This window comes from Pangasianodon hypophthalmus, chromosome 13, assembly GCF_027358585.1.
Source record: "Pangasianodon hypophthalmus isolate fPanHyp1 chromosome 13, fPanHyp1.pri, whole genome shotgun sequence".
Classification (NCBI taxonomy): domain Eukaryota; kingdom Metazoa; phylum Chordata; class Actinopteri; order Siluriformes; family Pangasiidae; genus Pangasianodon; species Pangasianodon hypophthalmus.
In genome coordinates, this window is record NC_069722.1 from 13,415,387 (window position 1) to 13,430,272 (window position 14,886).

General features: G+C 36.6%; 2 protein-coding genes across 2 annotated transcripts; one reads left to right on the forward strand and one right to left on the reverse strand.

Moving 5' to 3' along the window:
* Positions 1 to 408: 408 nt before the first annotated feature.
* Positions 409 to 5,200, reverse strand: elof1 (elongation factor 1). The gene is made up of 4 exons (XM_026916221.3): positions 5,063 to 5,200; positions 2,356 to 2,486; positions 1,443 to 1,513; positions 409 to 846 (listed from the first exon to the last, which is right to left on the reverse strand). The coding sequence occupies exons 2-4, from the start codon at positions 2,469 to 2,471 to the stop codon at positions 782 to 784; spliced, it is 252 nt and encodes an 83-aa protein (XP_026772022.1). The 5' UTR covers positions 2,472 to 2,486; positions 5,063 to 5,200; the 3' UTR covers positions 409 to 781.
* A 4,532-nt stretch (positions 5,201 to 9,732) lies between these two features.
* Positions 9,733 to 14,555, forward strand: tmem205 (transmembrane protein 205). Its single transcript, XM_026916150.3, has 4 exons — positions 9,733 to 9,843; positions 12,269 to 12,377; positions 12,750 to 12,913; positions 13,234 to 14,555. The coding sequence occupies exons 2-4, from the start codon at positions 12,278 to 12,280 to the stop codon at positions 13,534 to 13,536; spliced, it is 567 nt and encodes a 188-aa protein (XP_026771951.1). The 5' UTR covers positions 9,733 to 9,843; positions 12,269 to 12,277; the 3' UTR covers positions 13,537 to 14,555.
* Positions 14,556 to 14,886: the final 331 nt, after the last annotated feature.

Here is a 14,886-nt window from a genome sequence, read left to right on the forward strand (position 1 = left end):
CCTATTTCAATCCAGAGCTCAGGTTACTGTCTGTGTTCTCCCTGCGTCCATGTGGGTTTCCTTCTGGTTTTCTCCCACTTCCTACAAACATGTCAGTAGGTGGATTGGCTAAGATAACTTAACCCTAGGTATCAAGTAGTGTGTGTATCGTGTGCTACCGGTGTCCCATACAGGGTGTGTTCCCGGCCAGCACAGGCTCTGGATACTGAAATGGAATATTTTTTTGACCAAAAAAAAAAAAAAAAAAATAGCTTTAGATATTTGAATTACAATCTACCCTTCATTCATATGCATCATTATGTGTTCAGGCTCATAAAGAGCAGCGACATGTAAAACAGAAAAACAGAAAATAACAGAAATAACTGTAGAAATAACTGATGTGTAGAAATAACTGCACAGTCACACTCATTTCATCACAAACTTCCTAACAAGGAAGATGCACACATTTTTATTGACATGTACTCCAACAAACATTAAACATATAAAAACCTGAACTCCAACAAAAAGTTCACAAACTAAAAGTTCACAAATTCTCAAAAGTGTGGGTCTAAACCGGAATTATCAAATGCACCAACTCTCGAATTCACCCAGTTTCCTTTGTGTCTTCACATTGTGTAATACTAACAAAAGGGAACACAGTGATTATGCGTGACTGAAAATGATTCCTTTTACATCAGGAGACAAATGGGATGTTACAGGATACATTTCATGATATAAAAATACACCTTGTAGTCTTGTAGGGCCGTGTCGTCTTCGGTGACCTCTGATCCTAGGAGATGAGCTACTGATTGGCTGCTTCGCAAGCATCGATCCAATCACTGTAGACGTCCACGGGTTCGGAGAGATCTGAGGCAGAGCTTAAGGAAGAGTAACACTTGAGCTCCTGTCTAAACTGATGCCTAGTTTTCTTAAACAGTTCTAACAAGATGTGTGTCCTTCATACAGTGTAGTCTTTTTCACTGCAGGACCATGGGATTACCCATAATGCACTGTAAGTGCACATCCGTTTTAACATTGATTTACAAAATAAATATTTAATAAAGCATAAGGTTAGTCATATTTATATATAATATACTGTACAGCTTTCTGTCAGGTCTGTGGTGAGGATGTGGATTTATGGCTAACTCATGATCAATTAGCTTATTAGCTAGTACATCATTAGCCAAGTTCAGCAGCTAGAATGACACAAAGTTACGACATTTTTAATTTTCTAGTCACTCTTCAAGCACTCATATATGCCATCTCTTCCCCAGACTTTATTTCTTCATGTTTTTTTTTTTTTGCTTGTTTTCTTGGCATCTTCTAGCAAATCCTAGTGTTAGGGATAAACTCTAAATATCACATACGAAGATACTCTAATGACAAACACGTCACTTTACAAAACACATCGGCTTAAAACCCGCATCACAAGGAACATGATTTATAGTTGGTTAAAAGGATACAGGTAATGGGAGTCTGGAACTCCTCCAAGCACACAGTACAAGATATTATACCCGTGTTTCGACTTCGTTCCCTAAGAAAGAGGGGGGAGAAAGTGCACTGAGTCTTTTACAGAGAAACACTGGCAGATTTTATGAAAAATGTAGTAAAAACATTATTTTATACTGCATTTGCTCCTTTTGATCCTTTCTTACTTTAAACAAAAGTAATGCCATGTTACAATCAGATTTTACAAAAATAAAAATCAATTACATAAAATAAACAGACTGTGGGCTGGCCTTGGATGTGGCTTAACACGTACATGTACTGTGGCCTCGGCATTCCTACACTGCCAAAACACATCTATGTACTCATCTACCTGGCCAGCAACAGGCTATAAACTGAGAAACCCCTCAATTTCAAATCCCATTTCTACTGTGGAAAAAGCTACAGAGGCATCTGAACCTCTTACAAAACTGCTGCACATGCAGCCATGGTATCTGAAGCACATTTTCGGTTTTGTTTCTGTAGTTTTTTATAGGTTCATCTTGTTTTCCTGACTGCAGCATGCAGCACCTGGAAGTGTTGAGTAAAGCCCCTTCAAGTACATTTAACATCAACCAAAGTTCAGTGCCAAACAATGGGGGGAAAAAAAATCCTTCCAGGTCTGGCTTTTCAATTCACACTGCTTGCAAATACATTTACTGAGACTGAAGCTTCATTTCTGTGCTTTCTTACCAAGAGTGAGGAAATGCAGCACGACAGTTTTCTGATAAAGGAACCAGGTTTCAAAGGAACTTCAGCTATAACTTGTTTGAACTTCATTACACTATTTCTTCGCCTCACAATTAAACACACTATGCCAAAACGTATTAAATGTCACTGCTATGAGTGTTAAAACAGTTGCTGATGTTCAATGTTGGTTTGTAGCCTTACATTTTAACATCGCAGGACTTCTCGTGGTTACAGAATGGGCAGGTAAACTGCGTGTCCAGGTTTCCAGTCATTTTCTTCTTGGGAGGAGGCTTTCGCTTCGACTTTCTGCGACCCATTGATATGAAATTACTCTGGAATAAAGAATACTGTAGAGTAAGACTAAACAGAACTACTAACACCACAAGACATACAGATTTGTACAGCTGTCTTTAGTGAGCATAAAACCTTTTAAGTTCTTTGTTTCGCTTTCCAGGCAGTTTTCTCATGAGGCAGATTAGGCTTGTGCAATATAATGATTTAATTGTCACTACAAGTTCTGACATCTAGTGGCTGTTGGAGCCAAATGGGTTGGTTTGAGTATTTCAGAAACTGCTGATCTCCTGGGAGTTTCACACACAACAGTCTCTAGAGTTTACACAGAATGGTGTGAGAAAAACAAAACACAACCAGTGAGCAGCAGTTCTGCAGGAGGAAACACCTTCTTGATGTGAGAGGTCAGAGGAGAATGGCTAGACTGGTCCGAGCTGACAGGAAGGCTACAGTAACTCAAATAACCACTCTACAACCGTGGTGAGGAGAAAAGCATGTCAGAACACACAAACCTTGAGGCAAATGAGCTACAACAGCAGACCACTCCTGTCCCCCTCCTGTCAGCCAAAAACACGAACCTGAAGCTACAGTGGGCACAGACTCACCCAAACCTGGACAGTTAGAGATTACGAAAAGATCAAGTGCTGTTTTTCAAATGTGTAGGCCTCATTTATGAAACCTGTGCTCTGTGCATTGTAGGTTATTTTCAACAGCCAGAGAATTTGTTCATATAATTAGACATGGATTATATATTGCTGAGACTGAAACCTCATTAAAAACACAAGCAGTGGGATTAGAAAGCTGAACGTGCTGACTGCCCTCACGTGGTCCTCGTTGTTATGGTAACATTGACGTGACACCTCGCTCCACGCAGGCGCATAACTTTGGCTCGGATTACACGCAAGGTGCATTTAACCTAAGATTCATTCAGTGTAAACACAGCCAGAGCTGGACTGAAGAAATCTAACGTGAATGTTTACGAAACATTTGTTTTTTTGAAACTTTGACCTCAATTTCCCAGTAAACTCTCCATTCATCTGCATTAAGCCTTCAAAATAAATATCATTTTAGATGAAGTTACAAGACAATTGCTGAAAAATGGTGAAACATTGGAGACTGTGAATGATAGTGGATCATACAGGGGCAGACTTAGTACTAGGTAAACCGCCCCTGTATGATCCACTATCATTCATATATATGTGTACATATATATATATATATATATATATATATATATATATATATATATATATATATATATGAAAGGCAACCGTTTTGGGCCCCCAGAAGCCGAGGGCCCCATAAAATGCAAATTATATATATTTTTAATTATTAATGCGAAGTAATACATGCTGAGAATTTAAATATCAGTGTTAAAACACTGAATAGGGCCCCATTCCTTTATTTTGTGTGTGTGTGTGTGTGTGTGTGTGTGTGTGTGTGTGTGTGTGTATATATATATATATATATATATATATACACACACACACACACACACACACACACACACACACACACAGTCCTGTGCAAAAGTCTTAGGCACCCTTTTTTTTTTTTTTGTACAAACTTTGTTATAGATTTTTATTTTATGACTTCTACATTATCGAGTCAGTACAAAAACATTTTAGATTTCCAAACATTAGTTTTCCAGCACAAAATTAAATGTTACAGAAAAATGTTTGTATGTCAGTAAAGAAAGCAGCAGATTACATAAGAGACACTTTTCAGACAAAAATCATAATGAAGGCTGCTGGATTTTGAGGCAAAAATAAGAAGCAAGTGTGACAGTCAAAGTCTCCAGAAGAACTGTAGCTGGTTCTGTAAGATCCTCAGTAACACTTACAGCTCATTTCCTTATAAAACTGCACAAATTGTACCTGAGACTACTATTTTTTTTTAAAGCGAAGGATCATCACACCAAATATTGACTTTGTTTCATTTATTACTGTTTACTGCTCTTTATAGTATTTTTTTTAATGTAGAAACATTTAATTTCATTATTTTTGAAGGCATCTTTGCATGTGCCTAAGACTTTTGCACAGTACTGTGTGTGTGAGATATATATATATACACACACACACACACACACACACATACATACATACATACATATATACATATATATACACACATACATACATATATACATATATATATATATATACACACACACACACACACACACACACACACACACACATACATATATATCACAGAGCTGGAGTACAGTTGTAGTAGCTGTGTATCTACTTAGGTACAAGACAAGTTAGTCGCCATTGGTTAGCTAATAATGACACTTTAAATACAACTTGTAATAAACTGACAAGCACATGTTTAATTACATTAGTCGGTTCATTTGATGGGTTAAATTTCATTCTGCATTAACTGGCGAGGTATGAAATGCATGGCTGTTAGTTAGCTAGCCTGCTAAGCTACACTACATAACACACAGACAAACTGCCCGGTTAGACCCCAGAGAACAGGAGCCCCGGCTAATGCTAGCTAGCAAAGCAGTCAACTTTCCTTTTCATTTACATCATCTATGCCTACAGGAGTTTTATGCTGTGCCATTGGATTTGCATTCTAACAACCAGATAAACAACTTATAATTTCTTACCGGTTAAGAATACACAAAGAGCACACAACACGGCGAATAAACACAAGACAAACTTCCGGAGAAATTCTTCCTCGGTTTAATAAAGCGTGTGCAGACGTTTACAGTGTTGTAGAGCGCCATCTAGTGTCCATCGCCACATCCGCCAGAGGCTTCATCCAAAACTGCTCGATTCAAAATTTAAAGCAAATATGTTAGACAAAAATGTTAGACAAATAGATACTTAGAGTCACTGGAACTTTTTTTTAATTCCTGAACTTTGACCTAAAAGTTACTTTGTGCTAAAATTTAAATTCTGTAACATAGCTATTTTTCCACGTTTATTAAAACTGCACTTAGATTCAAATACTTTCTATATGTGTTTCTAAACCTGGGCGCAGTGTAAATTATTATTATTTTGTCTTCTGGGAAACATGCTAATATCTTATGTAGCTTCTGAAGGGCAGTACTAAATGAAAAAAAAAATAAGATCTTTAAACAAAATAATAACAATTTACACCAATCATCCTGTTCAAAAGTTTACATCCCCCTGGTTCTTAATGTATCGTGTTGCCTTCTTGAGCATCAGTGAATGTTTGCACCTTTTGTAATAGTTGTGTATGAGTCCCTCAGTTGTCCTCAGTGTGAAAAGATGGATCTCAACATCACATAGCCACTGTTGGAAAGGGGTCAAATATGCTTTTCAGGACAAACAAGGGACTCATGTACAACTATCACAAAACATAAAAACAGTTGTTGATCATTCAGGTAACAACACAGTATTAAGAATCAAACGTACGTAAACTTTTGAACTGGTTCATGTGTGTAAATTCAGTTATTATTTTGTCTTGTGGACTACGTCTAAACATCTGTTATGTGAAATAGCTTATTCAGGGCAGTAATAAGAAACTAAATAAGTAATAATTAATAAAAAAACAAAACAAAATGCAATTTTTATAATCCCACTTTTTTTTTAATTAACATTTTGCAGATTCTGCAAGGTGTGTATAAACTTATGAACACAACTGTAACTAAATAATAGTTATAACAACTATAACAAATCTGTTAGTGTTTAATAGTGAGCTCATAAAAATATCACAAAAGTATAATAATAAAATCTAAATTTATTACAGTTGTATTCTGTTTTGGTTGATTTCTGAGGAACTGTATAGTAGGCTGACTTACAATCTGTTAAAACCTGTTTTGTGATAAATCACTCATTTCCTACTGCATAAAAATGTATAAAATTTGAACAGAGACCTTTATTTAGCTGTTGTATTTTAAGCTGCTCATAATAAATTCAGGTGGGAAGCAACATCTCTACAATTTACTTGAAGTGAGAACATGGTCAGAAAAAAAAAAAAAGTTCATTATAGCCAAGTCATCTATGAAGCACAAATGTTCATACTGTACATAACCCCCGTAAAAAAATCATAGAGATTAACCTTTAGTCAGTAAAATGGTAAGTAGGTAACATTTTATAGAGTGTGCATTATCCTTAAACACACTATAAGCAATTAAGCAAACAAACCTAAACAATTTCCAGCTGGGATTAAAAAAGTTATTTGAATCTTGAATCTTGAATATGGCCAAAGGTATGTGGACACCTGACCATAACACTCATATGCGGTTCTTCCCCAAACTGTTAGCCGAAGTTGGAAGCACACAATTGTATAGAATGTCTCTGTATGCTGTAGCATTACAATTTCCCTTTACTGGAACTAAGAGGCCCAAACCTGTTCCAGCATGACAATGCCCCTGTGCACAAAAAGCGAGCTCCATGAAGACAATTTTTGCCAAGGTTGAAGTGGAAGACCTCGAATGACCTGCACAGAGCCCTGAGCCCCAGTGAACACTTTTGGGATGAACTGGACCACTGACAGTGCCCCAGGCCTCCTCAACCAACATCACTGCCTGAACTCACTAAAATGACCTCACTCACTCACAGTCACGCTCCAAAATCTATTGGAAATTCTTCCCAGAAGAGTGGAGCTTATTATTATGTTTATTCTACAATCCATAATTCTGGGTTAGATATGGGAATGATATACACTCAAGGAGCACTTTATTAGGAACACCTGTACCCCTACTCACTCATGCAAGTATCTAATCAGCCAGTCAACTGGCAGCAGTGCAGTGCATAAAATCATGCAGATATGGGCCAATCATGATAAAATCATGCAGATATGGGCCAAACATGATAAAATCATGCAGATATGTTCACATCAACAATCAGAATGGGAGAAAAATGTGATTTTAGTGATTTTGACCATGGCATGATTGTTGGTGCCAGACAGGCTGTTTTTGAGTATTTCTTTACAGATGGTAGGGTCAAAATGTGGCACTAACAGCATGAATCCATAGACCAACCTGCCTTGTATCAGCAGTTCATGCTAGTGGAGGTGGTGTAATGGTGTGGGGAATGTTTTCTAGGTACACTTTGGGCCCGTTAATACCAATCAATCATCGATTGAATGCCACAGCATATTTGAGTATTGTTGCTGATAATACATCATGTCACAAAGCACAAGTCATCTCAAACTGGCTTCATGAACATGACAATGAGTTCAATGTTCATCATCGGCCTTCCCAGTAACCAATAGAATCCAATAGAACACCTTCAGAATGTGGTAGAATGGGAGATTCACAGCATGATAGTACAACTTAAAAATCTGCAGGAACTGCGTGATGCAATCATATCAGCATGGACCAGAATCTCAAATCACTTGTGGAGAAATTTGGTATTTTTGTGGTGGTTAAGAAATCAGGATTGGGCAATACAAGAGTGTGTTCAGTTAGTAAAAGTGGAGAGTTTGTGATTTCATAAAATCTTCACCAAGCTGTCAGATTTGCTGCAATGGTTGGAACCTGGGTGGTATTTGATTACTGAGATAATTACTGGATAATTGATTCTGGGTGGTTTGAGTTTTCAGCAGAATTTCCTGATGATAGGGTCATGTGACCTAAACCAAGTAGGGTATGGCTGAGCTGTGTAGTTGTAGTTGAACACTAATGGTTCAGTATCAACAGCAAATAGCGATGGGCAGAGTGGGCATTCTTGTTTGGTGCCTCTGTACACTGTGAAACTTTGTGACATTAGTCCATTAGTAATAACTGTGGTCTTGTGTGAAGTGTAGAGAATATTAATCCATTGAATAAAATCCATTGAATGAATTCTCCAAAGCCTAATTTATTCAATGTTGACTTTATCAAATGCATTATCTGCATCAAGTGTTACTATTGCTGACTCAATTTTTTTTCTGGGACCTTGCTTTGTGCACAGGGGCATTGTCATGCTGGAACAAGTTTGGGCCCCTTAGCTCCACTGAAGGGAAATCTTAATGCTACAGCATACAGAGACATCCTATACTCCTGCGTGCATCAGACTTTGCAGCAACAGTTTGAGGAAGATCCATATATGGGTGTGATGGTCAGGTATTTCGTCATATAGTGTATGGGTGTCTTTACTCTAGGGCAAGGACAAAAGGACAAGACAAAAACTTACCAGGGAGGCTGCTAAGAAACCAACAGCAACATTAACTGAGCTGCAGGAACATATGACAAGCACTGATTACTCTCTGCATGTGACAACAATCTCTTGTATTCTTCGCATGTCAAGGCTATGGGGTAGGGTGGCTATACAGAAGCCCTTTCTCACAAAAAACATCCAAGTCCAACTAAATCAAACCAAACCATGTGGCAAAATGTGTTATGGTTTGATGAGACCAATTCCAAAAGGTATAAAATTCCATAATTCCAAAAGTTATGTTTGGCACAAAAAAGCACATAAATAAAAGAACACCATACTCACATTGAAGCATGATGTTGGCAGCATCATGCTTTAGAGCTGCATTTCTTCAGCCAGCAATGTGGGTTTTATCAAGGTGGAGTGAATCATGAATAGCTACAAATACTAGCCAATTTTAGTTTAGAATTTCCCCAAATACACAAAGGAATGGCTTAACCAAAAGAAGATCAGTGTTGTTGAATGGCCTAGCCAGAGCTCAGACCTGAATCCAACTAAAAATCTGTGGGGTGAACTGAAGCAGGCTGTGCACAGGAGATGTCCTCACAATCTGATGGATCTAGAATGTTTTTTTGCAAAAAAGAGTGGGAAAACTTTGCCAAGTTAAGATGTGCCATGCTGATAGACTCTTAGCCAAAAAGTTTATAAAAGAGTGATGTAATAAAATCAAAAGGTGCTTCAACAAAGTATTAGTTTAGGGGTGTGCACACTTATGCAACTGGGTTATTGTAAGTTTTTTATTTTTCTTTTTTTTCCCTATAACAGTTTCTGATTGTTTTTCACTTTATTTATATACTTTGGAATTGCACACTAAAGGTGGGAAAAGATCTGCCATGATTTATTTTAGTCTCTTTCTTTTACTTTCTTTTACAAAAAACATTTTAACAGGGGTGTGTAGACTTTTTATATCCATTGTGTGCTACATTAAACAGAAAACAAACAAAGATACTCGTTATCTGAACTTACAGTGACACCAAATTCAACCATGCTGTTAATCTGGAGTGAACATTGTGACGAAATATTAACCTCAAATACACTCTGGCATTTCCGCGATGTCACAATTAAGGGCGGAGCTAAGGACAGTCTTCAGTTCTTCTAACCTATGGTTGAACAATATGAGTCGTCTGTATTTAAATACAGGAGTCTGATTGGCGGTCCTGAATTTGGAGGCGTGTCTAAACGAAAGGGTGAGTTACACTAAGAGGAGAGGTTGCCAGATGATCAGGTTTGAATCTGAAAGCACTGAACATAGAAACGTGGGTCTAAATAAACAAAACAGGTAAGTAATTTTAGTAAATACCTGGTGCAGAAAGTGGTGTGAGAGTAGGTAATAGCATTGTATGGTTTAAAATTGTGTGGAGCCACACATAATGAAGTTGGTCTATTTGAAACAGTAAACATGGTGAGATCAGCGGTTGGACAGAGCACAGGGGTTTAAGCGTTCACATTACAAACATAACGATTACATGACAGATTGTGTATGTATGTATGTTTGTATATATACGCTAGGAAGTACAGGGTATTCATAATTCTGGAGATAGCATGCATGTTGACAGGCAGCAAGGCCTTATCTGGAACAGCGCGTTATCTTTACTGGAAGCCTGTTATTGACTGGGTTTAGATCAGACTGCATGTTGTTCCTCCTGCGCGCGCGACATAAAGCCCTGTATGCTAATGCAAAATACTGACAAGCAAACATTAAAGCATCAAACAGAGTAAATGTACTTCCTGTAAGCTGTAACTGGGTGTATGCTGTCTGGCTTCTGAGCAAAAGCCACTTAAAGACCAACATCAGTGCACCAGGTTCACAAAAATGATCTGAACTTTGTATCAAACTGTATTATTATTATTATTATTATTATTATTATTATTATTAATCTGACTGTTCCTTCGTCCCAAAAATAAAGAAAAAAAAGTCATGTGCAGTGAGCATGAGAAAGGGAGCATGGCTTTTTATTTGAGTGCCACACACACATCTATACAACACTAATTCATTCTTTAATCTTGCCTTAAATGTAAACTACAAGGTTGTGGTATTTGTCAGGTTAAGAGATTTTCACATACTGTTTTTACTGAAAAGACATACAGTGCCTACAGTATTCACATATACAGTAAAGTATATACAGTAAAGTATTCACCCCCAATGATTATTTCTCTTTTTGCTATATAGTAACATTACATTTTATCATATCCGAATGTTTTTTTCTTCTCCTTTTAAAGTGAGTCTCTACAGAAATAAAATTAAATAAAGTATTTCCAGGGCATTCAGAAAGTATTCTGACCCCTTGTTTTTTTTTCGTGTTTTGTTATTTTGCAACCTTATGTTAAAATGCTTTAAAAAAATTTTTTTTTTCATGTCAATCTACGCTCCACACCCTGCAATGACAAAGCAAAAATCAGATTTGTGAATGCACTGTAGATATCCTCAGAATTATCTGAAAAATAAAATCTAAAAACTGCTTAATAAGTAGTTTTAATAAGAATACTTTGATAAGTATTCACCCCCTCGGTGTGAATTGTCCTTTTGCAGCCCATACAGATTTGAGTTGTCTCGGACATTCCTCTTTGAGCTTTTTTGATTTTGGCATTTTCTTCCATTCTTTTATGCAAATTTTCTCCAACACTGCCAAACTAAATGGATAATGTTGGTTTACAGTAACTTGCCACAGATTTTCCACAGTGGTTTGGATTTAAGTCTGTGCTTTGACTCGGCCTTTCCAAAACACAAACCTTCTTCTTCTTCTTCTTCTTCTTCTTTTTCAAGCCATGTCTTTGTAGTTTTTGCCCTGTGCTCTGGCTCCTAATAAGATTTTAAAAATTGCCAATGTTCTCCATCTTTTTTTTTACTTCTAAGTACTTCACCTTGAAGCTTCACGGGCAGTTCCTTGGTCTTTATGACAGCTACCATTTTAACTGTGCCATCTGTGAAGTCTACAAGCATTTTATCTTTACAATTGGACACAGTGGATTTAAAATTAACGTAGCTGTACCTTGTTTAACATATTTAGTGTGAGCTCTTAAAAATGAAATAAAAGTCCTAATTTAGATTGCTAAAAGAAAGGGGGGGGGGTGTAAATACTAATCAATAATAAATGCTTAAATAATTCTGAGGAAATCTAAATATTTTTATTTTATATTTGTATACACTCAAAAAAGTGATGAGCAAAAAAGCCTCATTCTAATATATTTAAATTTGTGAATACTTTATGGAGGCACTGTAAAAACAAATGGTGATTTATTTGTCTTAAAACAACTTGGAGAATTTCTGCTTTAGGGCTGATTTTTATTTCTTTTCTTTTATATACAATTTTCTACAGCAGATTTTACATAGTTTCACTTAATGTGAGAAGAAATACGTCTTCGCCATAGAGTGCCATACAAAATACTGACTTATTGTAGCTATTCCTTGATTATTACTTGGCTATCATTTACCGGCAAATAAATACTCTATGTGGTTATAGGTGTGACAACAGCAGCATATCTTCTTGTTGTTGCTCTGTAACCCTTGATCACTCAACTGCATTGTGAGTCCCAGTTTCCCACTGACCACAACCAAAATTAAAATAAATAAATAAATATCACAAGATCTCATAGCACCCACTTATTTGATGTCCATGATGTCCGTGCTGCCCAAATAATAACATATGGGTGTATGTATTCTATAATACTTTTGATTAATATTCTGTGTAATATCTGTCTTTCAGAAGTTTACAATGGCCACTGAGGGAGACCCAGCAGATTTTGTGAAGGTGCTTCACCTGTTGGTCATGGCGTTCTCATGGGGCATGCAGGTGTGGGTGTCATTCATTGCAGGTAACACCATCCTCCTCCTCCTCCATCACTGTTACTAGCAGCTACACCAGTCCATACATACTAGGGCTAGATAATATGGACAACATACTAGATTATGATTATATTGCTGCACGTAATGAATTTACCTTGCAATACATTAAGATGTGACATATTTAAACTTACCTTGCCGCTTCATGTTGGAGCTGTTATTCACCAAAACACCCAGAGAAATGATTATCAGGTCTGAAATTAATCAGGATGTTCACTGTACACAATAAAGAGTGATTTTACAGGGACATTTTTTGAACTGCAGCCTTCTATAATATGAATATTGCAAAGGCCAAAATATATTGTGCAGTTCTAATTCACAGTGGTTTGATATGATTCTTTCAGGGTATGTGTTGTTGTCCAAGGTCTCTGTGCACACATTTGGCTTAGTTCAGAGCAAACTCTTCCCCACCTATTTCTACTGCCTGCTGGGCAGTAACACAGTCAGCCTGGCCATATATGCTGTGTACCATCCCAGAGAGCTGCTGAACTGGCACGAGACTATACAGGTGAGCTCAGCAGTGGTCCTTTCAGGATGTCTGTGGGTCTTTAAAAAGTCAATGATCAGTTGTTCCTGAAATGATCAGTTTCAAGGCTCTAATTAAATGATCTTAAATACAAATTTAAATTTTATCATTAGTAGTTGTTTTTTTTAACTCAATCTACTATCACATTATTAATGTAATAAAACTGTAATAAAGCTTTATTTTTTTCTTTCTTCCTTCCTTTCTCCCCCCTCTCTTCCCCTGTCTCTCTCTCTCTCCCCCCTCTCCCTCTCTTCTCTTCCTAGATAATTTGATCCTAACACCTGATTCTGTTTCCTTGACAGATGGCTCTGTTCTTCGTGGCTGTGATCATGACAGGGCTGAATGTGCAGTGGTTCACTCCAGCTGTCATTGAGCACTTGCAGGTGATGAGGGAGATCGAGCAGGAACATGGTCTTGGTGGAGACATTGGCTTTTCCACCAACAGGGAGCGCTACATCAAACTCCGTGAGCAGGATCCAAAATACAAGACCCACAAGAACAGCTTTAGCCGCTACCACGGCCTGTCCACCCTGAGCAACCTCATCAGCTTCGCCTGCACCAGCATCAATCTCATCTACCTGGCACTTCATCTGGCTTCGATATAATATTGTCTGCCTACAACATACAACAGATTTGACCTGTAAAAGTACTGCTACGCATATGTCCGGTTTTGAGGGCCAGAGCACAACAAAATTATGTCATTTTAACACACCTAATTCAGTTTTGAACAGGCTTGGGAATTAGTTGGTATGAAAATACAAACACTGCAAAAAAATTATATCTTAGCAAGTAAAATATGAATATTTCTCTTTTTTAGACTTTTTAAATAAATTGAAGATTGTTGAGCCCATTTCAAACATATTTCTGAATTTCATGCTTCAAAATGTCTTATTCCTAGAAATAAGCAAAATTATCTGCCAATTGTTTAAGACAGGTTTAAGCTTATGTCTAGTAAATATGTTTAGAAATAGGCATAACTGTTTTATATTTGTCATGTAATAATCTCATAATGTGAAATATTAGGTAACTTTTATTTTTTTCAAAATGTTGGTGTCATTTTCGCGGTGAAACCGTGCAGCTGTGATCCTGATGTTTTTTTTCTGTTCGAGTTTCTTGCATCGACTATTATATCCTATATTATATATTATATTATCCTATTATATACATTCTATATCATACTATACATTAACACTGCTCAGATAATTGTACAATAATAACAAGTGGCTAAATCCTAAAAATTAAGCATATTAATGTTCAGAATACACAAATTTGGCTTTTACAAAGTTTTGTTTTACATTTATTACATTTATTGTGTTATTTTATGATGATTTTCAATATAGCATAGCTAAGAGCTATGGGTTTGCATTATACAGCTACAGTGTCTAAAACTTGTTAATACTGACTCAAGTGCCTGCAATATTAAAGTTACCCTAATTGATAATTGGTTATCATTAATGTGAAAGCGTATAGTTAATGTGAAAACAGAACCTGATTCTATTCATTTTGCAGTTTGAAGTCACTGTATGTTGAGAAATTAGCACATTTTATGAGAAATTAGCACATTTTATTTTATGATTTTATACATTTATATATTCAAAATAAAATTTATAAATACCTTTTAGTATTTTAAAATTGTCAATAAGTCACATTTGTATTGTAAGTGCATATTAAGTGTTATTTTTATGAATAGACAGTAAATTTGCTTTGTCACAGTTCAAGGTATTGATTTTTAAGTATAATTAAATTGGTATTGTTAGCTTGTGTACATTAGATTCTGGCTGTTTCAGGATTAGCTGGTAAAGTTTGATATGTCTATAACAATCTGTGTAGTTTGTAAAAAAAAAAAAAAAAATTAGAATAATACTTGTGCAATGTTCTGTGTACGTGTGTTTTACACTAGAGGGCTCTGTCTGCCTTCATGTAAAAATCTCTGAGCAACCTGAAGACCTGAGCTT

Coding starts and splice junctions, on each gene's coding strand:
- elof1 (XM_026916221.3), bottom strand. CDS start 2,471: ATGGGTCGCAGAAAGTCGAAGCGAAAGCCTCCTCCCAAGAAGAAAATG. Junction 1,514..2,355: donor AAGTCCTGCGATGTTAAAAT/GTAAGGCTACAA, acceptor CCTCTTTCTTAG/GGAACGAAGTCGAAACACGG. Junction 847..1,442: donor GTTCCAGACTCCCATTACCT/GTATCCTTTTAA, acceptor GCTCTGCCTCAG/ATCTCTCCGAACCCGTGGAC.
- tmem205 (XM_026916150.3), top strand. CDS start 12,278: ATGGCCACTGAGGGAGACCCAGCAGATTTTGTGAAGGTGCTTCACCTG. Junction 12,378..12,749: donor GTGGGTGTCATTCATTGCAG/GTAACACCATCC, acceptor TGATTCTTTCAG/GGTATGTGTTGTTGTCCAAG. Junction 12,914..13,233: donor ACTGGCACGAGACTATACAG/GTGAGCTCAGCA, acceptor TTTCCTTGACAG/ATGGCTCTGTTCTTCGTGGC.